General features: G+C 39.6%; 1 protein-coding gene across 2 annotated transcripts; it reads left to right on the top strand.

The window, feature by feature from the left end:
• The first annotated feature begins 377 nt into the window (after positions 1-377).
• On the top strand, positions 378-23,980 carry CHKA (choline kinase alpha). 2 transcript variants are annotated; one of them, XM_054200219.1, is made up of 12 exons: positions 378-837; positions 4,847-4,958; positions 12,004-12,057; positions 16,481-16,594; positions 17,218-17,351; positions 17,638-17,742; positions 18,103-18,161; positions 19,785-19,872; positions 20,794-20,902; positions 21,370-21,476; positions 21,813-21,894; positions 22,736-23,980. In XM_054200219.1, exons 1-12 carry the CDS (start codon positions 500-502, stop codon positions 22,793-22,795), a joined length of 1,362 nt encoding a protein of 453 aa, XP_054056194.1. In that variant the 5' UTR covers positions 378-499; the 3' UTR covers positions 22,796-23,980. The 2 variants fall into 2 exon arrangements, with proteins under 2 accessions (XP_054056194.1, XP_054056195.1); XM_054200220.1 differs by lacking the exon at positions 12,004-12,057.
• Positions 23,981-24,576: the final 596 nt, after the last annotated feature.

Genomic DNA, 24,576 nt, shown 5'->3' with positions numbered 1-24,576 from the left:
GAGGAGCTGAGGGCCGGGGGGGGGGGGGGGAGGGCAAGGGGGGTGTCACCTTGCGCTGCGCCCCCCCGCACCGAGCCGCGCGCGCCGGTCACCGGGGGAACGGCCAATCAGCGCGCTGCCTGCCCGCCCCTCGCGCACAGCGTCGAGGCCGCGAGCGAGCGCCTCGCGCTCCCTCGCCCACCAATCACCGGGCGCTCCGGGCGCTGGCAGGAGGCGCGCGCGCCCCCCGCGCTCGCCCGCAACTGCCCCCCCATCCCTCCCACGCCCGCGCCAGGCGGGGCCGAACGCCGGCAGCCAATCGGGATGGAGGGAACAGGCGTGAGGCCAGCGGGCCCGCGTGCCACGCGGCCTATAAAAGGCGGAGCCGGGAGCGAGCGCGCGGCTCACTCGCCGCTGGCGCTCGGGGCGGAGGGGTGCACGCGAAGCGAGAGAGAGAGAGCGCGAGCTGTCCCGCCCGCTCTTCGTCCGAACGGCTGCCGCCCCCCGCCCGCCTCACGCTATGAAGACCAAGTTCTGTAACGGCGAGACCGACCCTTCCCCGCTCGGGCTCCTCCTCGGCTGCAGCCCCGTCTCCGGCGGGGGCGGTGTCGTCCTTCCCGCGTCCGGGCAGCCCCCCTCGCCGCTGGCTCACGCCGACCCCGAGGGGAAAGACCCCGTCGCGACGGGCAGAGGCGGGGGCGCCGCGACCCCGCCTTCCGCGCTGCTGCTACCGCCGCCTGAGGAGGAGCCGCCGCTCGACCCCCGGACGCGGCGCAAGGCGTATCTGTGGTGCAAGGAGTTCCTGCCCGGGGCCTGGCGGGGGTTGCGGGAGGAGCAGCTGCGCATCAGCCCCATCAGGTCAGCGCTGAGGAGGGCGGGGGGCGGCTGGTCCCTGCGGGGAGGGGGCGGGGCCGGGGCCGGTTGGTCGCTGCGAGTCCGAGCCCCTTCCTGGCGCAGGGGGTGCGGCGGATGAGGGTCTCGCTCTTTTCCTTCCCTTTTTTCTATTAAAAAAAATTAAAATCCTTCATAAATCTGCATTTAGGAGGGCAGTAGGCGGTGGGGACCGACTGCGCATCCGCCTCCGCACTCGCTCTGTGGCGGGGCGGGCATCTTCCCCCCCCCCCCCCGCCCCGGCCCCCTTCCGCACACCGGCGTGGGGCGGGCCGCGGCTGGCGGCGGGGCGAGGCCGGCCGGACCCACCGCTGGGGCGCGGGGGGGTGGGCTGGGGGGTGCGGAAGGGCCTGGGTTCGTTGCGTCAGGCCCCCCCCCCGCCCGGGGGAGGGTGGCGGTGCCGGGGCGGGGGGGAGGTGTGTCTGTGTTGGCGCTCCAGCGCCTCAGCACTGAGCCGGGGGAGGGGCCGGGGCGTTGACGGTGACGGTGATGGAGCCGGTAGGAACCGCTGCACCGAGTGTGGAGCCTCCCTCCTGAGATTAAAAAAAAGTGCCTTTTTTGGCGTGGGTGCTGAAATTCCGAGGTTAGCAGGTGAATGCGGTGCATCCATGATGTGAATCATCTTTCATCATATATAGTAACAAGTACTTGTGACTCAGCATGCTGGCAGCTTGCAGGAGACTGATTTTTTGGCAGCAGAAAGATGTAAATTGGGGATGTTCTAGAAGCTGTATGTAATGTGTTGGAGATCCTTGCCACCTTTGTGGACTTAAATAGTCTGGGTTTTGTATCAGCCCTGGATGCTAGTTAAACCGGTGTTATTTCAGAATTTCATTTTTACAGACTGTTTGTCTAGTGTCTTAGTGTTTGATCATTCTACCTGATCAAATGCAAAGTCGCACACAAAGGATATAGTTGTCAGTTTATCCCCTTGAGTCCTGAGTTTGCTTTCCTAATGTTTCTACTTCTGTTCACACACAAAATACATGCAAACCTACCCCTCAGTTACTTAAGAGAGCATAAACTGTTGGCAAAGCTCTGATTTATAAAAGCATAATCAAAACCCATCATGCTCATTTCTAAATGTATTTTTAAAGCCTTATTAAAACGAGCAACTTATTGAAAGCCAGTGCAGATAGTATTTGTATTTTTAGATCAGTTCTCCTCACTTGACATGATCATCATAAGTTTATAAAGGGAGAGAATTTTTAAAAGACTGATACCGTTCCTAGACAGTAGACTAGTCTGATAATATTATATGTCTGTAATCTGGCGCTTAATTCTGTTTTCATCCTTATTAGTGTGTACTACTGACTTTGGTACTTATTTTCTAAAGCCTTTGGTTTTAACTTCCCCTCTGAGACACCACTTCAAAATGGCTTGATGGTTTCCGGATTGGGAGGAAGAGAGGATGGGCTGAAATTTTAGGGTGTGTAAAAACATGCTAATTAGCAGTTGCGTTTATTTTGGCAAAAGTATCTTCACCAATTTTGTCATCATATTGGTTTGATTCTGGTTTCACAAAAGTCAAGCACTCAGTGTGTATTCTCCACTGTCAGTATTGTCATTTTGAGTGCATTAGTGCAAATCACGTTCATGAACAGCTGTTAGATACTTGACATTTTAGGATGAAGGAATATGGTCCTTACTGTTGAGAGGAAAGAAACAGATTTGAATCTAATCAGAATGCAAGTATGTAAGCACATTTAACTGCTGTGGCTGTGATTTGGGGAAAGCTCTGTGAAGCTCTGAAAATAGGTGACCTTTTTGGAAGGGCTTACCTTTAAGTAATTTCTAGCAATAGACTAACTGGGAGCTTTATCTGTATAAGGGTGAGAGATGCCCTGTTGACCTTTGGACAAGCTGCTGAGTCTACTGACCTTTCAGGAGAACAATACCTTTTATTAGACTCTCATATGGATTTCCTTGATTAGAGGTAACTTCTGAAGTCCTAAGTGCATAAAGTCACAGTGAACCTTCTGTTTAATGGAGTTTAGCCTCAGTAAGACACTGCTGCTTGGCTGGAGAGATATAAAAATAAGAGGTTCTGGGCTTTCATGCAGTGTATGCAGGCTGAGCATGTGCAACAGCTGTTTCTATAGGATTTTGAGCTCTAGTCCAGGATCTTTTTGTAAAGTGGGTTTCAGTGTGTTTAGTTCTATGTAAGTATTGATATTTTCACCAAAGTCTACAGGGGCTTAGAAAAGGTGGCAAATGTTTTTCAAAAAAACCTGTCTAGCACAGTTTAGATGAAGCCAGAAATGTAGTTGGTATAGGTAACCAATGTTCTGATTGTGTCTGAATAAGCTGGCTTTGCTCTTTGTTTGTTATCCTTTCCATCTGTCTGTTTTTCCTACCTGTTCACTTTTATGGTTCAAAGTTACTTCATATCTCTTGTCTCTAAACATCCTTTTTTTGGATGCTTGCCAAGCCAGCTGGTTCTCATCTGTCTTCTTTCTTGAGCATATTGTGCAGCTGCTGTTTTACCCTGTTTCTTGAGGTCGCTTTTTTCCTTCTCAATTGTTGCCTTTGGATATGTAGGCCAGCCCTTTTTCTCTGTGTCATCTCCCAGTAAATACATGCAGATTGTCTACTTCTTGGTAGCCTTTTTCTCCAGAAAGTCTTTACTACTTCTCCACTGTGTTGTAAGAGAACCCAGAAAACTATTTGAGAAAGCATTGAGTGGAGTATCAGGTTAGGACTAAACTGCGTTTTAGCCACCGCATTTTGGATCTGCCATGTATGCCTGGAATCAAAGCTCACTGCAAAGTAATATTAAATACTTACGTTTTGTGTGTTATGAAGAACTGCATTACTTTGTGAAGGAAATCATAACATGACAGAGGTACAGCTATTTAAATTCTAGAGTTACTGCAGTAAGTTAAGTAGCATGCTACAAGTAAAACTACGTACGTTTAAAATCTGTGCTACTTCATCCCTTTACCACTAGCTACTATATTTGGATTGTATCTGTTCTTTAAAGTTCGTTCTTTAATGGTGAGACAGACAAGTTTTTTCAGTAGAGCTGACTTACATTGCTGTTTTGCAAGTAAATCAGAAGTTTCAGTACTTTTCCCCCTTACAGTAGAGGAAAATCTTTTGCAGGAGGGAAATTTGAAAGCTTATTAATGAACATATTGATAATGAAGAAGATGCAGAAAGACAATGTAGTAAAGAAAATGTGGGTTGAGTAGACTGGTGTTCTTAGTGGGCTACTAGGAATCAAGAAACTTAGCTTCTCTAATCTACTATCTATCTACCCTGATAAACCTGCAGAAAACAAATGCTGTCACTTTTTCTTGTAAGAACACTGTTGTAAAACAGTCATTATAGGAAAAGCCAGCATGCTGGTATAACCCCTGAATGATTGAAGCACAGGACTCCCTACTTTAGAATTAAAGCAGTTCTTTAAGACAAATTTCAAAATTGAAAATGAGTCCCAAAGAATGATAGCGTAAGTACAACTTTGATCAGTGATGCTGTAGCACAGGTATTCACGTTAAATCTTTGTAGCTAATTTTTGTAGCTGCCATCCCAGTGATACTGACTCTTTATTCAAACTTAGGGTTTTATACTCACTGCTTAAGCTTATTCTGCTGTCTTCCTGCTTGTTTGTGCAACCAAGTGTATCAGACAAGAGTCCAGCATCACTTTCTAGAAGTCCTGAAAATAATTAACAGAAGCCTATATTTTGTCTTAGTTGCCTTGTGTGTTTTACATCAATTTGTTTGTAGCCTGAGCTGTAGCTTGAATAAACAGATCTTGATGGTGAACTATACATTAAGAAACGTGAAGCTGCCAATCTTTTTACTGAAGCCTTACATGTTAGGAGCTATTGGTACTGTTGGAAAATTGTCACTCGTGAACGGAGTGGGTCAGTTGATTAGTGCATGCAAGGATGATTAGTGCACCTCTAATATGTAGAAAACAAAACATGTATGCACATCCGAAGTTAAACTTACCTTTCTCTTGATAGAGGTGGCCTCAGCAACATGCTGTTTCAGTGCTCACTACCTGAGACCGTTGAGACAGTTGCAGATGAACCACGGAAAGTTCTCCTGCGCTTATATGGTGCAATCCTGCAGATGGTGAGTACGTAGAGTGATTTGGGAGTGGGAGGGTTTCTGTAGTTTAATTGTAATATGTTTGGAGATCTTCATTTGTGACACACTGCAAGTGTGTGCTGCTTTATCCTTTTGGGAATGTGTTCTAGTGGTATTTGGGTAGATTGCTAGCTTAAAGCAGTTTTCTTTATTGTTATTGTCTAGAACTTACACTGCTTTCTATACAGATCCTGACTGGCGCATATCAGCTGAAGGCTCACTTGCTGTCTGTTTGATCAGTAATGTTTTGTTTATGGTGTTAAGTTTGGACTGTGGTGTTTCAGAAGTTATTAAAGTTTGCTTCTGTACAGTATGTAGGACTTTGGCATAACTGGCAAGATTGCAAGAGACTAAACCACTTAATCTTGGTAACACGAGTTTTGGAGATAAAAGTTGAAGGTTTTGTCAAACTTGTACAGTGCTCAAGCATTTTATTAGAGATCTCATGAGTAATTGTGTTGCTGGAAAATTTGATCTAGAGTGTTAGAATAAAAATGAAGCACAGCCATCTCATTCCAAAACATGCTTTCCTAAATGTGTGATATGCCTTGTAGCTGGCATAGAAGCTTAACCAGATGTTTGTCGAACTCTTCTAATGTTACTTTTCTTTTATTTGGTTAGTAAAATGTAAATAGCATTGAAATTTGTCAAACCTTAAGAGAAGTGGTTGGCAAATCTTTTTCAAATTGTAAGGTTTAAAATCGAGAGTATTTTGTAAAGGTGATCTCTTCCAAAGTTTACAAGCAGTTACGGTAGGACTACACAGCAAATATTCTCTTACCCATCTCTGCTAGACACTTGATTATATTGTAAATAAATAATCATAAGTGTTTAACCGTATGAAAAATTGCAGCTTCATAAAATTACATTTGGATGTTGGCAGTTGTTTCTATTTGACTTACAGGGTCTGGTTTTATTATCCATTAATTTGATATTTTCCAGTACTCAGTCACTTGCTTTGAATAACTTATCCAATATCTGCAGGAGATTGACTGTTCCTGAAATTTCAGCCCATTCTTCCTGCTTCTGCTGCCTTGACTAAACTTACTATTAAATCTTACCGGATACTGTCACTTAACTGGCTTAAAGTGTTCTTTTATTATACTATGTGAGGTGTTAACTTTCCCATGGTAGGAAACTACCGAAATATGTAAAAGATTCCAGTGGTTTGAAATAGCACAAAAGCCTTGGCTATACCACTGTACGTGTGTTGGGAAGGTTAATCTGTTGAACAAGAAAAGTGTGTAGAAGTTCATTAATTCAAGCTTAAATAGTCTTTCCTTTAGTTTATCAGAAACCAAAAACAACGTGAAAAAAATGGTGGTGAGAAACTTTGTTTTTGAAATGACTCCTAGGGTTGATGCTAAGAATCTTTTTCAGAATTACTAATGGCTTTAATGTAATGCTGACTTAATATGTAGAAGGCTTGAGTAGGAACATGGGCTGTAAAACTTCTGTAGTGGTAGAACTTCTGTTGCCTAAGAGCTGTGAAAAATGTGGCCTTTCCCTTATATTTCAAAGGAAAAGTAGACTCTAGAATTTGGTTGCCCTCCTCTTCCCTCAGGGTTTTTTTAACTTGCCTTTTCTGTGCCCCTATCCACTGAATAAATCAAAATAAAATTTTGGGCTCTAAAATCAGAACTAATTTGGTTTGAAAATTGAAAGTGTGTTCATAACTTTCTAACCTTTCTACTCTTGGTGTTGAAGGATCTTTTGAGATGTCTAACTTCCTTTATTTCCGTAGTGGCAGTGAAATTGACTGCTCTTGTTGGTGCAGTTCACTAAAGGTTAAGTAAGCAGAGAAAGTCCCAAGGTAAAACTTTCAGATTGCATTGAGGTTCACAATTTTTGTCGACAAACATTTGTCTCTTCCAGCCCCTCTACCTTAAATGCAAGATAAAATATAAGCAAACTGTTTTATTGGGGTATTTTGAAAACCTCACTTAGGATTCTTATGAATTTCTGGGTGGCATAAGCAGATCCTTATGACAAGCCTGTTAAGAGGGAGAAATTTGATATTTTTTAGTAATGTTGCTTAAGTTTAGAGCCCTATAGAAATTAAGGGACGCTGTTTAAGTAAGTTGAGTTTTGAGACCTTTTGCTAAAATCACAACGTAATTCTTGATGACTTAATTGTAACTGCCACTGGGTATTAGTAGTTACCACTTGTTTGCTTGAGCCTTTTGTAGCATGTTTTAACTCTTGTCCATTTTACTTTCTGTTGAAATTGGAACACAAAACAGGGGTAATATCAGCTCTTCTTGTTCCTTTACTGTAAATACTATAGACCTATAGCAATCTGCACCAAATTGTTGTATGTACAGAAGAGAAGTTTAACTTAAAATTTTGAATAGAAATGAAAAATAGATACCTGATACTAACTTGAAAATGAATGATACTGGCACCATAATTCTTTCAGCCACCTTTTAAAGGAGCCTTTTTTGCAGTTTGAAAATAGCCCCAGTTTGCTTATTATGAATCTTGGAAGACACAAATGTCAGTACATGAAACTCATCCAATATAAACCATGCCAGTTGGCTAAAGCTGCCACACAGGGAAGGCATTGTGCCTTCCTCTGTCATAGTTGATACGTTTAAGCCAATTTTTTGTGTGCATGACTGTTTTGGGGGGAGCTGGGGGGAGACTCAACCAAACTGGCTCGGCCATTATTATGAATGGTCGCACTGGCATGGATGTTTAAAAATCAAGGACTTCTCTCGAGTATATCCTTGAGCAGAACTTTTTTTTTAAGACAAGTATTTGTGCTTGTGACAGGTTAAAGTACTAACCACATTAAAACTCAAATGTTTGAGGCACAATGCAGATATGTTCTACATTGAAAAAAGGGAAATGTCTTACTCTGCTTCACTTATTCTTGCTCCAGCTTAGTTGCTAAATTTAAAGGGGAGCATTGAAAGTAAAACTTCCTCATGACAAAATGTCGTTAACTGTTTGCTATATCAGTGTTAAAACTACTGAAACAAAAGGTTCTCCAACAGTATGCCATTTAATGTTCAAACTTTAAGATTGGATTTCATATGCAGGGCACTGTAGTGTTTCTACTTAAATTCAGAACAACCAAAACTTCCCAAATTTTAGAAATGCTGATATGATTTCAACATAAGCTAGCATCAACAAAAAAAAAAGAAGCTCAAATTAAGGTGAATTTTTTGAAGTTCACCTATCAAAAGGTAACTTGGGGATTGATTCCCTTTCTTTTACACATGTCAAAAGAACCTTGAACTCTGATCACTGGGGCTCTGTTACTTTGCAACAGCCAAAACAAAATCTTGTATATAAATGAGGAAAACCAAACCGGTATACCTAATGTTCCTCTTTAGTCTCTCAATTTCTATGTGAGCAGACGCAAAATAAGTAAAATGGTTGCCACAGTTCTGTGGTAAATCTTTTTCCATACCTGCCTTGCTGCCTTTTATTTTTTGTAACTAAATAAAATGCAGACTGCTGTGTAACTGTAATTATCAACGTCTTCTGTGGTTGTTGGTGTCCATGTCTGTTTGTAGCATGGAGTAACTACAAATCCCTGGCACTGGCAGACGGCTTGAAAGAAACCAAGCACCTCTTACGGGGATATATTTGTGTTGGGTGGAGTTAAGGGTATTCTGGGGGTAATGTACCACTTTAGTTGTATATGCATGTGTTCTCTGCTGCAGGCTTGCCCATGCGATCGTGCCTAGAGCACTCTGGTTTCCAGGTGACAGACACGATTCACGGTATAGTATGAGATCTCTGAAGTTGGAGCATTCTCTACAGCTTTCATTTTCTTTAGTACTGGATTTCATTGTTTAAAAAAAATAAGGCTTAAGTAGCACCAGCTACTGTCTGTGCATCTGAATGTTTACAGAAATAACAAAATATCAGAGTACTGCCCCTTCCTTTCCTCTGCTCCCTCATAAGAGAATGGTAACTTGACATGAAGAGGATTAGAGATGTCTTTGTGGCTTTTGTAGGGCTTGAACTGGGAATTCTTCTTCATGCTAGACTTCAGGACTTCAGCAAATTAATATCAGTTCCTTCAGGTCTGGCAGGGATCAGTGATCAACAGCGGATTAATAGAAGGAGGAACAGTTATTGATGAATCTAAAACTGTTTGTGTTCCTATACCCCAAAGTTCAAATCGATGTCTTCCAACAATTTCTAGAATTAAGAAAAGTTTCCCCTGCATAGGTAGCCTCTAACCTTTCAGGCAGTTCCTTGTAATGTTGTAATTCCTTAGTATTTGAATTCCTAGAGATTTGTCTAAAGCAAAGTATAATATAAATATAAAATTACTAAAGCTGAGTAAACTCAGAAAAATGGGGTTATAATGTAAGATTTAAATTTTTGGGCAGAGCTAAGAGTTACTTGGGGAGAAAAAATAGTTGCAAGTTCCTTCTCTATACAGAATTCACTGCCAACCATTATTTGGGATTTTTGATACAGATCTCATCTGCCAGCTACAAGACAAATACATCTGGAACATTAGGGAGAAAATGAAGAGCTTAATTTTCTATGTCAAACTGCCAGATGTATAAACACTGTCTGGTCACCTTCTAATCACAGATCAGATAATGTGGAATGTCTCCCATTCTAGGACTTTCTTATACCCGAAGGCCCCTGTCTTAAAATTAATTTACATGATCACAAAGTAGACTCTATAACAACTGCTGTTGTCTCTGTACGTATAGCTGTCCTCCCTTAGTGAAATTGTAGTGAGATTTCTTAATCTGCTTTGAGAGTAAACCTTCCCACAATAAAGAAAGTACTGAACTATTAAATCTTAAAGATGTAGAACACATGTCCGTTTCTAGTTAATGTTTCCATATAGAGAGAGTGATTAAAAACCTCCAGGAATTATTCAGTCATTCTTTTATTTGGGTAATTAAAATCTTCTCGTTGCTGTTGGAAGTAAATAGCTCCCAGAATTGGCCATAAATTACAGTGAGCTATTAGAGTTTATGGAGAAACTGAAGTTTTGGTTGGCTTGGCCAGCAACACATGAGCTAAATATGTAGATCAAATTACCTCATGGTAGGAGATGTTTCAGTTTGAACCACTGTTCTCATAGGTGATTGTGCAGTCAGAAAACAATCAAATCCTACCACTTTAACATCTGTTAAACTGTTAAAAGCCTGTTACATAAAATTGCATCCTGCTTACTTCATTGTATTTGACCACATGTGCTGGAGACTTTCCTAATTCTAGGCTGAGTACATGGCCACTTGTGAAGACTGATCCTCTCCAAGCTCCCATTCATCTTTGCAAGTTACTTACAAATTACTTTGTATTCATTCTCCTTTGGACGCTAATGCTCCATGCTGAGGGAACAGAAAAGAGGAAGGGATGATGCAGAAGTCTCCTTTTCTGATGACTCTGCAGTACGTATCCCTAATTGTCTCATTCTAATGGCACAGTAGATGCCATTAGGCTATCTCCAACGCTAATTTGAGGTGGACTTTTAGAACTGGCTAGCTCTTTATACAGTATGACTTCTGGAAAGTGGATGCCAGTTCAGGTTCTAGGGAAAAGCCTAATCTGCTTACCTTCTGATGAACTGAACCATTCTGAGAGCACCATTAATCAGGAAAGACTCCTGGATGGTGAGTAACTTTCTGACTGTTCAAGAAAAATCTGTAAGATGCAAGAGTGGTATTGATGTAGGACATGCTTGTTCAGAGAAGCCCTCTGTAAATGACTTTAATACTATTGAGTAGTTATGCATTTAGCTTTAGTGAATATGTTTTGACTTTATTAATTTCCTTGAAAGGAATATAAACTAATAGTAGTTTTCATATTGTCTGGTTTTAAACTTATCCTAGTGGAATGGGAAGTACTTGCTGAAAGACCATCGATTCATGTTAACTGTACTTCTGTAGCTTCTGAAATACTGTAACTGCATAGTTTGTGTAAATCATTAGTTTGTTGTATTGTACTTAAGGCAGCTGGTGTTGCTTAACTGTATTCCATTAAGTTCATATTTCCACCCTTGTTTTGGACATGTTAGAGCTTTGGAACAGAAAGGTATGCACATGGTTCTATAAATGAAATGTTTTTGTTGAGAAGGTGGAGATGCAGGCTACCTTTATGGGCCTCTAAAGCTAGTCTGGTTTAAACAGTCAACGGTGGAGTTGCAACATAAATAGCAGCCACAAACTGTCGCTAATTCTAAGCAAATATTTGCTTTCTCTTCTCCTTACCTTCAAGCCCTTTAAAGGACAAGGTTTTTATTACATTCTGAATTTTAAATGTGCAGCTCTGTTAAAAGCATGTGCCATTGAGGGTTCAGTTGCTGAGGGTATGGTTTGATACTTTGGAACTGCTTTATAATGACTGTTAACAATCCTAGCACAATACCTTATGCATGGAATTTGTTAAAGATTTGCTAGTATGCTGCAGTTCTTACCGAGATATCTTTAGCTTACATGGCCAGTTATTTGAAGAAAAATCTTGGATCTGCACAGCCAGTGGTACATTTTACATGTAGCCTAGACAGCATACTGTAAATAAGGAAATTCTAGTCACAAAAAATCTGGAAAATAAGGCAATAGAAAAAAGCAAGTGCCTTGCAAGCTTTGTAACATACCTCTTCTAAGACTCCTTCTAAGGCTTTTATGTAATTTGTGTAATGCATCTCATAAGTGCTTTAGCTGCAAGAAGAATATCATCCCAGATGTCATGCAGAGGGACTTAATTTTCTGTTAATTACAAATGTTCATCTAACCTTATGATACGTTGAAATCTTGTTTTGAAATACTAGGAAACAATAAAAACATACCTGAAAATCAGCTCTCAGGCTATTTACAGGAGTAGCTTGGTCTCAGTGGCACATCCTTTTGAAAGATTTTGGAATTGTTGAAATAGTGTGGTGGTCAGAGGTCAGATGGATACTAGTGCTGTAGCTGTCACAGATCAAGACAGTGAGACATCTAGTTAATTGTAGCTGGCACTTCTACTCCCTTTGTTCTGGTGGTTGCAGGTTAATCATCTTAAATTTCATCTTCTCATTGTGTTTGCCTTTTCTCATTCATAGAGGTCCTGTAATAAAGGAGAGTCTGTACAGTCTCAGAAGGAAAATGACTTGCAAGTGAGTAATTAAATTTGCTTATTCCACAGAATTTTATAGATGACAGAGAATTGTGGCGATCCTGCTTGTTCTAAATCAGTAGTTATTCCATGTGGTGTCTGGGCTGTGTTTCTAAAAACTGTAAACAGTAATGAAGAAAAGAAATCTTTCTGCTCATAGAAGTAATATAATGGGAGTGTCTGCATAGTTTGGAAAGATGTAAGCACTCCACATGAACAGAAACACCGTCCCAATTCTGCCCTAAATGGTTTCTTACCATTTCTAACATTGGTATCAGTACTGCTATTTCTAATACTAGGCTCTTCTTTCTTTAGTAGAGGAAGATCAGTACTCTGCTTTACCAAATCCCTATTTTATAATACATTGATGAACTCTTCTGAGGAAAGTATGTAGAGCTGGAGAGAACTTCCTCTTGAATATGAAGTGTTTCTGATTAGCATTGAGCTTGGATCATCTATGTTCTGCAAACTTTAAAGTTGTTGCATTTGGAACCATTTCTGCTTATGCAGCATAATGTTTAGCTAAGCGTAATTTTTTGTAAAGTCATCTGAACAGGATTTGGTAATTTAGATTTTTTACTCTGGCAGTATTTTTTCAGTAAGGGATAACGTTGCAGCCTGTTAGCCAGGTGCTTTGCTTGTTATGTGCGATCGTTTTTCAGCTCTGTAATGGTTTCGTCAGTGATTAGGGAGAAGTACATCTTACCCATTTGGTAAGTGCTGCTTTTCTCCCCTTTTATTTTCTGCCCTGTGGGAATGTCATCTGAAACAGTTCAAGCATTTATTTCTTTTCTAGTGAGTTGAAACTGGTTTTAAAATTTTTGTTGAATGACTGCTTTTGAAGTTTTGTTGAACTTTCAGTTAAGTTTACTGGAACAACTTCAATCAGTTGAACCAAGACTGAAATGAAAAATGTACTGGTTTGATTCTTCAGTTTTCTTCAAAGATGAAAAATGGAGGTGGCTTGATTTCACCCCTGCCCCAATCCAGTAAAAAAAAAAGTTCCTAAAGTTATAAGAGAAAACAAAAATCCAAACAAGCCCCACCCTGATGCCAGCAGCTCATAGTTTTGCAGTACAGGAAGCAAAGCTTTGAACTTCAGAACTGTCGTTGCTGCCTGAAAATAGTAATTCTATGCTGGTAGGTTATTGTTTTCTGCTGTTCATCTCATAGTGTCAAAACTTCACTGTTGGATCAGTCTTCTCAGGAATTCCTGCCAGGATGGATTTGTTAATTTTCTTGAATCTAAGTAAAAATTGTAGGTAAGTTTGATCAGAGGGGTTAATGTCCATCCTTTGGAGAGAAGAAAAACCTCTGGGTAATACCAAAATGTTCAGGATCACTAGCATTGTAGCTGTCTGGTGTTCGACAGCTGTGACTAGAGATGGAATTGTCTTCTGGCAGCTCATAAGGTCTTTTAACAGCAATTATGTATGTTTTATCTTGATTTTGCTATAGTTAGAGGTAATTTTCCTCAGAATTACTATTTCATCTGTTTTTAGTGAGCTTTTTGTTGAAGTATAGAAAGTGTAGAAACTGAAGTATAGAAAGGCTTTTCATCTTTCCTTGCCTGAATGGGAGTTGTGTACTGGAAAAGTCTTGTAAAGAGTGTTTGTAATTCTTAGGTTTTAAATGCAACATTGAGCTCTAAGTATTTGTTTAAAAATGAGTGGTCAAATCTTCTCCAGAACCTTGTTTTAAATACAAGTGCTAGTGGTTATGCCTGGTTGAAACTTGACTAAAATTGAGAGCTTCAGAGCTTAAACCAACAGATTGTTGTCTTGGTAGTGTAAGTATATTGCACACTGTTTGAAGGCATTGAGATACATAATTTACTTATTTATAATGCTTGGTCCTTTATAAAAGTGATCAGGTGAACACTTAACTGAAGAGTTAGATACCTAGATCTGCTCAGTGTCCATAAGAAGTATCCTGTAGAATTTTCTAATGTCCTTTACTTAGTTTATTTACACACTTGTACTTGACAGTAGTGTGGGGACTTGGTAAAAGGCCCGTCAGGTATTATGAAGAAGCAGCCAAGCTTTTGTGCCTGAGACACATAGATGGTGTTATTCCAGAGCTGTCATTGGACTTGTCCTCAAGTGACCATTCTGTTACAGTAGAGGAAGTTCTTTTGGTGCTCTAAACCTTTTTGTCTTTTAAGAGTCAGGCCCCAGAGCATTCAAACTTGAATATTCTTATACTGCTGCTTTTAGATAATTGCCTGTGCTTTTTAATGTTGAAGTAGATCTTTCATGGAGAGATGCAGCCATCTTTGTTAACGCTGCTGGCACAGAAGTTTACTAACTCACAATCGCATAGCTGAAGGTTCTAAATTCTTTAACGTGTCTTAAAGGACTGGGGCTAGGCAGATGTGGCAGAAGTAAACCAGAAGTGCACTGTTGAGTAATTGGAAACTTCACTATTTCTGGTTGTTGCTTCTGATGCATTAAGGGACATCTTAATGAAGAACAGGCACATGGTATGTGGAAAAACATGGCCCCTTTAAGCTCTGCTAATAAAACATAACCAGGTTTTTGTCTGTAAGTGAAGGACTATAGAAAAAAGCTATGATTGTAAACTGGAGCTTGCTTTCCTTGATGGATCCTAAATTGTTAAAATTTCTTCAGATAAAGTTACCAAGCTAGGTGAGCTCAAGGAATCTTAAGAGGGTGAAACCAGGAAAAAACCCAGATTTTTCCTCCTGTTCTGTGGAAAGTGGATCACATTAATAGGATATTATCTGAGATCAAGAACTGAGTAATTTTGGTTATGTGTAGGATATTGTTTCTTTTCTTTGGCACTTACTGTTATCCAAGTATCATGAGTTGATTTTTCATTAAGATGTGAAAACAAGGAACTGACATCTTAATGGGAACAGCCACAGTATTGCTATAATCAGGCTTGGAAAACACCCTGGTGTTGTACCATGCACAGGCAAATTCAATATCGGCCAGTAATGGAGTAGACATTTAGTAACCTGTATCTAATTTGCTTTTTGGTTCTTGGCATTAGGCTTCAGAACTGAACTGAAAAGTTCAGATTCGTGGTGGTGGGGGCATGCGAAATGATCAAAAGTACATATTTTTGGTGCATTAGTTCTGCTTTGAGGAGTTGAGATGAAAAACCATGGAGGACACAGATGTAATACATTCATATACAAATCATCGTAAAATCTCAATTTACATTCTTGATGCCTCTTTCACTTTTTATTGAAGTTAATGCTTGAGAACATAGGTACGTGAGTCTTTCCTGCACTTCAATATGAAATGCTAGAATTTCTTGAGAAGGTGTCAGAATAATAAGGTGTGGGCCAGTAGTAAAAATAATTGATCAACAGAACTGCCTGGAGTGTACTCAAGAATGGAATTTGGATAGAAAGAGTTATTTAGTGTTTGAGACTGCAGTGATTACAGTAATGCAAAAGGCTTTATAGTCCAAAATATCTGAGCACTTTCTTAATTTTGTGCTCTTACTTCTTATGCTTTTAAGTGCCATGGGTCAGACTTTGAGATGAGTTGCTCAAAAGTAGGCAGAGGCTTAGTAGACCTCTAGGATTTGAGTAAACCTGGATTCTGGTTGACATAATTGCTAGAAGTAGTGATTTACACTGTGACTTCTGTGTTTACTTACTGCAAATCTTAAGCAACAAGAAAGCTATATTTTAGGGGTTTTAACTGTATTTTTGAGACTTATTTCATATTTCTATTTTTAAACATTCATAATAAAAAGCTGTCTGCTTGTGATTGTTATGGACTGAGTTTATTGATATAAGGAAAACACTGAAAAAAAAGTTATTGAAAATTGAGGTATGTTTGGGGACAGAAAAGGAAAAACACTTATTCACACACACATGTTCCTTAGCAGGAGTTTAAATTACTCTTTCTCTTTAAGAAAAAAAGAGGGAAGACCTAAAACGTGCTTAATGGAAATAAATCCTAAGTCATTCTTAATGAAAAACTGGTTAGTTCAGTTGTTCGCTTCATTCACTTGCATAGTTAAAATGTCCTTTTGTGAGGCAGTGTTCCAAAGTGTGTTAAAATAGCCAAGGATAATATTTATAGTTCCTGTGCTTCAGTAGGATAAACTCCTTCAGGAAATGAATTTAGAGAGTTCCCACAGGTTAGGAAGGAGAGGGTGTTTTGGTTTTTGCATAGTTTTCCTTTGGCCTGGCCCACCAACAGTACCTGTTAAGTAATACAAATTTTCCTCCCTAGCTTTAAACTTGAAAGCAAAATATTTGTATTGCTCCCATGCTAACTACAAGTTGTTATTAGTCAAACTTTGGTTAGTAAAATGTTGAGTTGTCTTTTTAAAGCTGGCCCTAAAATTTCTCATTTTGTAGCAGTTTAGCTGTTGTGCACACCTAAGTTCATTTCTCTGCAAGCACCAACTAATGCTTTAATTTATGTTTTTTTTTGTAGGGGGCAGAAGCCATGGTTTTGGAAAGCGTTATGTTTGCCATTCTTGCAGAGAGAGCTCTTGGCCCAAAGCTGTATGGAATCTTTCCACAAGGGAGACTGGAGGAATTCATTCCCGTAAGTCCTCTTCATGGTTATTTAGTGGGCTGGTAGCTGTTTTAATTGATCATGACAAGAAGGTCTCTGGACTGCCCGGAAAAGCAGAGATGTGGGAATAGAATACTTGGCAACATGTAGTAATTGCTAGCTGTAATTTGATACAGTTATAGTGGGTGTTGGAGAGCCCAATTATAGCTCTTGCCAGGGAGAGAGATCTAAAAACTCTTCAGCTGTAGCAGAGACTAATAAATGAAGATAAAAAGCCTGTTAGATACCAAACATAGCATTGGAAACTATGGAGTAACACTTTCCTTTAACAGCAACAAGAGCAGATGCTTTTGATGTTCTTAAATATTTATACCCAATCTGCTTTGAAGATATTCTTAGTGTGAGATGTGATGTTCCCCAGGTCTTGATCTAGGAGAGAATTGGCTAAGTTGTAAGTAAGCTAGGCCGGCTAACTCAGATTTCCAGACAGCAATTTCGTAAGTTCGTTTGGGAGGAAAAAAGTGTATTGCTTTAGTACTATGCTAAGTATTTTATAGTATAGTATGTAGAAGCTAATGCTAGTGTCTGTAATTAATCACACTTTTGTAATTGATTCATTAACTGTATTTTAAGAATACTATATTTTATTACAGAGCAGGAAACTAAGTACTGAAGAACTAAGTTTACCTGACATATCTGCTGAAATAGCTGAGAAGATGGCTAGATTTCATGGCATGAAAATGCCATTTAATAAAGAACCTAAGTGGCTTTTTGGAACAATGGAAAAGTAAGTTATGCAGTACTTCGAAGTATGGAAAAAACGTGACCTGTTGTAATTTTGCTGAGCATTTCATTCTTCCTGAATGCCTGAGAGCACAAGCTCTCACTATACCCGGAAACTATTTCATTGTTACTTGAAGAACTTCAATTACCTTGAAGAATAGTGACACTTTCTCTAGTAACTCTTTTTTTTTTTTAGACTTTCTTGATTTTAGTTTTAAATGGTATCTTGGTATGGGAAGTCTAATAAACTATTGTCACAAATGCTGTACTATTGTCTCTATTTTTAATAGATACCTAAATCAAGTGCTGAGGATTAAATTTACCAGAGAATCCAGAACAAGGAAGCTGAACAAACTCCTCAGTTACAATCTGCCCCAGGAAATGAAAAATCTAAGGTAGGCTTATTTTGTCTACCACTGTCTTCATATTTGCACAGCTTCAGTGTGAAGTTATATAGTTGTTCAAACACATTATATACTATAATACCCTATATTCATTTTACTTTACAAATTGGGGATTGGTTTTTTGGTTCTGTAACCAACCAGAGTCTCATGTGACTACAAATTAATACGATCAGTTGCTGATCAGTGAAGTCTAACTTGTTGTCCTGATCTTGGGCTTCTAATTGAGAAAATAGGGTCTTGCTATAAATGAATAGCACTTCAAATTCTTACAACAAAATTCACTCTTTACTTGGAAGTGGAACTGAACTTTGTGATTTGTTTCTTATAAGATCTTATATTGTTGTTTTCTAGAGCTATGCTTGAAGCTACTTCATCACCAGTTGTATTTTGCCACAATGACTGTCAAGAAGGTAAACTGCTAATACTTCGTGACCTTGTTCAGTGATGCGGTATTAAGACTCTTCTGGTCATTTGTTTGCTTTCTGAGAGGTTGTCACGTTCTCGAGGTACTGCCCTGGCAGCTGACTTGAAACAGCAGCCTGTGCACTCCTGGTGTGCAACAGTTGGAAAGTGAAGTGCATTGGCTTCAGCAACCCTTCAGGCTAATTAAGAGAACATCTAGTATCATAACTGAATTAAGCCAAGCATGTATACGTGCTCTGTTAGTACAGATCGGTTGGTAATGGGAGCCTTGGGTGTTTTCTGTTAAGACATACCTTTTTTAGTTTTCTGCAATATCAGAATAGGGTAGGGTATACTTTAGTCCTTTTAAGAGAAAGATACTGAAAAAGTGCAGTGAATGGTGAAAATAGACTAGGGTAGTTTGACTCGGCAGTTCTCAGCTTGTACTGATAAGAAACATTAGGAGAACCTTATCTACCTTTTTTTAGTGTTCTCTCTCTGGGAGTCACGGAGGGAATAAGAATTTTTCTGAGCTAGTTCTCTAAAGAGATGAAAAGGAGGCAGGGCTGAAGGTGTGCGGTGTTTGTGCTGCCTGTCACCTGTGCAGTGGGTAAGCTGGGCTGAACTGGAAGGATGCTATACTAGGACTGTCTGCAGGGCTGTTGTGTTCTCAGGAGTCCTGGCCTTCTTAGCTAAGGCTGAAGAATCGACCTGGAAGAGGATTGTCCTGGAGGATAGGTGCATTAGGGTAGGCAGCATGAGGGGAAAAAGCCACTGATCTGAGGTCTGAAGAGGTAGTTCAGTGGTGGTGGGGTTTGAGTTCTTGCTGCTGGTGTGGCAAGGTGTGACACTGGAGGAATCTGAGCAAGACAGGGCTGGGGCAAGCTTTGGAACCTAAATTTCCAAGGCAGAGGTGGGGGGTGTGAAATACTGTGCTGCTTCTGTTGGTGCAAGGATATGGCATAGAGAACAGATGTACTCGTGCAGAGGGGACAAACTATTGCGGAAGTTGAAATGACTATAAATTTATTTACTAGATGGCACTTGACAGAGGCAGACTTGATGTTTTTTCAGATTAATTATGCTGACAAAGTAAATTGAAAGACAGATAAAGCAATTTCCCTGTTAGGCTTAGCTTTTCTGTAGGTACTGGTTGTGCCACATATTAGAATAGCAAAGTGATCAGTCTGGCTTTCAGGCTGCTGAAAGGCAATTCCTGTCCCCCGTGTTGTGTGATCAGTGATAGTGCTACGCAGGTATGAGAGATGTTGCAGAATTTAGATCTCAAGCTGTGGAAAGAAACCATTCAGCAAGGACTGCTAAGGCTGACAGTGTCACCCAAGTTAGCTGCAAGCTAAACACAGGAGAAGCCAGGACCCTTGGGAGAATAGATCTACCTCTGCCTGTACAGAAGAAAACTTTCGTGCTTTCAGTTTTACAAGGTTTTATAGTATATGTCTCAACATTCAATGAGCTGATACACAGCCAGTACAGTTTGGCTATTCCTGTCATTCTTCTGTGCAGATGTAAGCGATAACTGGGATTATCTGAACAATGTTTCTTAAGAGTATTGCTTTTTGTAATTTTCTGGGGACTTTATTAAATATGCTGTATTATCTTAAAAATTTCAGGTAATGTCTTGCTTCTGGAAGGCAGAGAGAATTCGGAAAACCAAAAGCTGATGCTCATTGACTTTGAATACAGCAGCTATAATTACCGGTAAATCACTATATTTTCTATTCAGCAGAAGGATGTATTGCTTTCTACATGCTACAGTGAGAGCAAGTGCTGCACTGCTGATTATGTGTCTGTTCCAGTGAATTGTGTTCTGCTTTATTAGTGGTGGACAGCAAATACAACTAGTCAAAACAGCTCTGGTCCTGATGATACTGAGTATAGGCATACACCAGAGTGAAGGTTTTGAGCTCCTTGGTTGTCCAGACTAGAGGGCTTGTTTAAGCACAAATGGCTTCTTGCTTGTGTGTCAAAATTGCTTTCTAGTGGGTAATAAGGAAAATGGTTGATTGTGTGTACATACATATGTAGGGCACGTTTGCTCTTACTGTTTTTTTATCTTCAGGCATTTCAAACATCTTTCTCATCTCTGTAGGAGAGAGTAATCTTAGGGTTTTTTGCTACATGGTTACACAAAATGCTTTCTGTCCTTACCTCAGTTATCTAGTAGTACCCTTGTTTAAGGATGAGGATCATCAAACATTTAGCATAGCTCAGACATCATGGAACCTTGAATTCTGATAATGTGAAAGTGGGATATGTTAAATACTTGGAGTATGACCTCTTTGCCTACAATAATGCTAAGATTAGAGATACGTCTGACTTCATGCTGAGAAGTAGTGCATACTCAAGTATCTTAACTGTCTTCATATGTATAAAACTTTGTAGCAAAGTCTAGTATTTTCTTGTAGCTGGCATTCTTAACTGCCCATCTTTACTAGCTGGTTTTAATAACTTGCAAAAAAAGTTGTATTCTAGTCATCAATTCTCTACCTCATTTAGCAAAACTGCAGTAGTAAGTTCTAAGTAGCCTTGTGCTTTTAAACTTGATTTTAGGCTTGCTTGAGCAAAAACAGATTGCTAGTATGCAAATACTGAGGTATTCACCCTTTATCTCTCTTTCAGAGGATTTGACATTGGAAATCACTTCTGTGAATGGATGTATGATTACACGTATGAGAAGTACCCATTCTTCAAAGCCAGTGTTCTTAAATATCCTACAAAGAAGCAACAGGTAGGCACATAAGACATAATTAATAAAATGCCAGTGTTCACAATCTTCAAATCTTAACTCTATTTTCAAATTCTGTTTTGGACTTGTATTGTCCCAAGACCTTTTGTCGATGACTTCCATTTCCTGTAATCCTGACTACCTTTGCCTTAAAAATCATAGAAACTTCATAATAGGTATTCAGGATTTACTATGTGCTATGTAGCTGTCCACCACAAAGTCCAATAGTTGTTGATTGCAGCTGTGAAATTAGTTGTCAGTAGTGAAATGTCATGTGTTGTCCTAATATTATGGCTTTTCTTAAACCAAACTTCCAAGCAATTAGTAAAACCACCATTAATCTTAAAGCTAACTCCAGCACTGTTGGTGTTTGGAAAAAAATGACAACTTATTAGAAGTCCTGTCTAGTTCTGAAAGAAGCAAATACATCTTGAGATGAAGAGTTGTAACTCTGTTTACTTGCCTTCCAGCTCCATTTCATCTCCAGTTACTTGTCTGCATTCCATGATGGCTTTGAAAATCTGAGCAATGAAGAGAAGTCCAAACTAGAAGAAGAAATGTTGATAGAAGTTAACAGGTAACTTGTCTTTCACAACTGTATCTTGAAACTTCCACCTATACTTGTATACCTCACTAGCTGGAGAAACTTCAGCCAAGAGACATTCTAAGCTATTTATATGTGGTGAAGAAAAATCTGTTCGTTGTAACCTTCAGATGTGTGGTATACAGTATTTATTAGTGGAGTAAACAAAATACTACTCTGGGGAAGCTAATGGAATTATTTTTAAAGAGTCATAGTTAAAGAAAAGGAGTGGTCACGCCCAAACTAGGGAATACTATTCTAATAGGATATTGAAATAAGGTGTTGTGACTCTAGCTGGGTATTTCAATAAACATAGCTTTGTAATTTCAGGTTTGCCCTTGCATCACACTTCTTCTGGGGTCTGTGGTCTATTATACAAGCAAAGATCTCATCCATTGAGTTTGGTTACCTGGTAAGTTATTTAGTCATGGTTTCAGGTAATTAAAAATGTATACTCTCAAGTAACCTGTGATGCATTATCAGAAAGTAAATGAAATGGCCTCTCACAGCAACTAATATCTTCTAGGTGGAGGAAAACTTTTTAAAATCAATTTGTTACTAGTTTGTACTATTTTCTTAAGAACATAAGAACATCTAAAATCCCAAAAACTTCAGAAATTCTCCCCATTGTTACATAGAGATACTATAGCCCGATGTGCAGTGGAATATAGAAACATATATATATATAGCTTGCAGTGAAATGATGCCTTGCAGTGAAGTGATTCTTCTGCAATAAGAGATCCTGTGCGAGAGGGAAGCTAGCAAGCAGTTAAGTGTAAATTTGGAAATTGAGTAGTCAAAGTGCATGTGTTAACAACATGTTGATACTCCGTGTGCAACAATATCAATGCCAGGGAGCTGCTTGTACTTGAGAAATGGATCAGTCTAACTCTTGATTCATGCTTACTGTACTGTAAAGTGATATAACTTTCAGGTGCACTGAATATCCTGCAGGAAGTGCTGCAGAAGCTATCCTTTTTAGTGAAATCCTGACTTTTTTAGTTCCTGTTTTTTTTTTTCCTGACGTGCTGGCAGCAGCTAATAGTGTTAGAGTTGAAATAAGGTTGGAGGAAATCTGAGAGGCAAGAACACCTCTGGAGAGATTATCCTTCCCAAATAGAGCTAATTAATGCATTGAGATGATGGATTAGGAAGGTAACACAGTTAATACCTTCATTATGCTTCCCCATCCCAAATAAGTGAACTCAGCTGTGTTTACTGCATTGAGTACTGAATGTCCCTTATTTCTCCAGGAATATGCGTTATCCAGATTTGATGCATACTTTGATCAGAAGAGGAAGCTGAAGGTGTGAATGTGGGAGGAGTGGCCTGTTGGTTACTGTACGAAGAGGGCAGCTGGACAGAATTTACACTGTGCTTAGGCTACTGTATCTCTAACGAAGGTGTCACTGAATTCCAGTTCCTTGGAACACTGGTGTACAGTACAGAAGACTGTATAAAAATGACTTGTTTACAGTTTCATAAATACTTGGAATGAGATTGGGAGGCAAAAGTAAAATACAACAGTGCAATATCTTTAAATCTTTTTGCTCTATAAGGTATTTTATATTATGGAAGAAGCTTACAATTAGGTGTCAATACCACACGCATCAGAGCAAACAGTGTTACTGTGAGTATGTTTTCTAGGGGGGTGTTGGCATTATGGCTTATGTTGTAAGCGGAACAGTTGTAAAAGATGATGCATTGTAGACACTGCCTCTTAATGAGAAAGAAAAGCAGAGACAACTGTTAAACTGTGAAGTAGGCTTAAAATCTTACTGTGAGAGTAGGTTCAACATGCCCCATGAACACTATCTTCAAAGCTGCTGATAAATTACACCACTTTAACCGTAAAGCAACTAAACACATTGAAGCGCTACGCTTTAAAGTGTTACCTACATATACATGAATGTTTCTCTAAGCTGGTGTGCCTGTGAAGTATGAATGGACTTTGAACTGGCCATTCTGAAGGAGTTTGTCTTGAACTGTTCATTCCATGTCCTTCAAGAACATGCTTTAGCCCAGCCTGGTTCTCTCAAAATGCTGTGTCCTGCACAGGGGGTTCTGTGGGCTGGCAGCACTGGGAAGAGTGCCTTGAATTGCTCTAGCAACTCCCCAGATAACTGGATTGGCATTGACAATAACTTGTAATTGGATCCCATCTCTCTTCTTGTGTTGCCACAGTATATGGCTGTAAGAAATAGTAGAGCCAAAGACTGCGGAGAACACTTCAGGAAATTGCTGTTCTGCCCATCCAATGCTTATGTGGCTTGGGAGGTGCTTTTCTTGCACCTTCAGTTTTCATCATGTTCCAGCAATCCAGTAAAGTGGAGCGTCTCGTGGGGAACAATAACATGTATATTGAAACTTGAGTATAATCTGTGTACATGTCATCTAAAGATTTCTTTAGATTTTTGAGAACTTGTTTATTTTGAATGTTATTTGTTTGTGCTTTCTAACACACTGTATTATAAATAATAAACTTCTAAGTCTACCCTCTTTCACTTGTATAGCAAATACTGTTTCAAGCAGCTGAAAAAATGTGCAGCCTTTCATGTACTGTATAGCATAACTTGTAAAAGCTGTCATTTTATTCTCTAGTATAGAGAATCATTTTCCATACACTTAATTATTAATACTTTATAATAAATATAAAGCACTTAAAAACATCATAGTTCTTAAGTCTTCGTTATATCTGCAGGATAAAATAGATGCTGTTTGTGTCCTTAATCTGTGCTGGACATACTTTCTGATCTTCAAGGCAGACTAATTTAAACTTTAGGTTCAATGCTACAGGATATACCTTCTATTTAAATGCATCTTTAGCATTTATTGTGTAACTGAATACTGTTAGAAAGTGTGGGGAAGAAAGGCAGTTAAAGCAAGTGGTGGCAAGTAGACAGAAGATGAGTTATAAAGTTTTAGAGGTGGGAAAAGGTTTAGGTTTAAACACTTTACTGTATCTGTCCTGTCAACTACGCTAAAAACAAAGGTAAAAGTTACCAGCATATACTGAGTTTTACTGGCACACCAGATGAAGTATTTGTCGTATGAATAGCCAGGTGATTTCTCTAGGTCATTGAAGTCTTCATTT

This window comes from Rissa tridactyla, chromosome 4, assembly GCF_028500815.1.
Source record: "Rissa tridactyla isolate bRisTri1 chromosome 4, bRisTri1.patW.cur.20221130, whole genome shotgun sequence".
NCBI lineage: Eukaryota > Metazoa > Chordata > Aves > Charadriiformes > Laridae > Rissa > Rissa tridactyla.
This window is presented reverse-complemented; position numbering and strand designations above follow the sequence as displayed.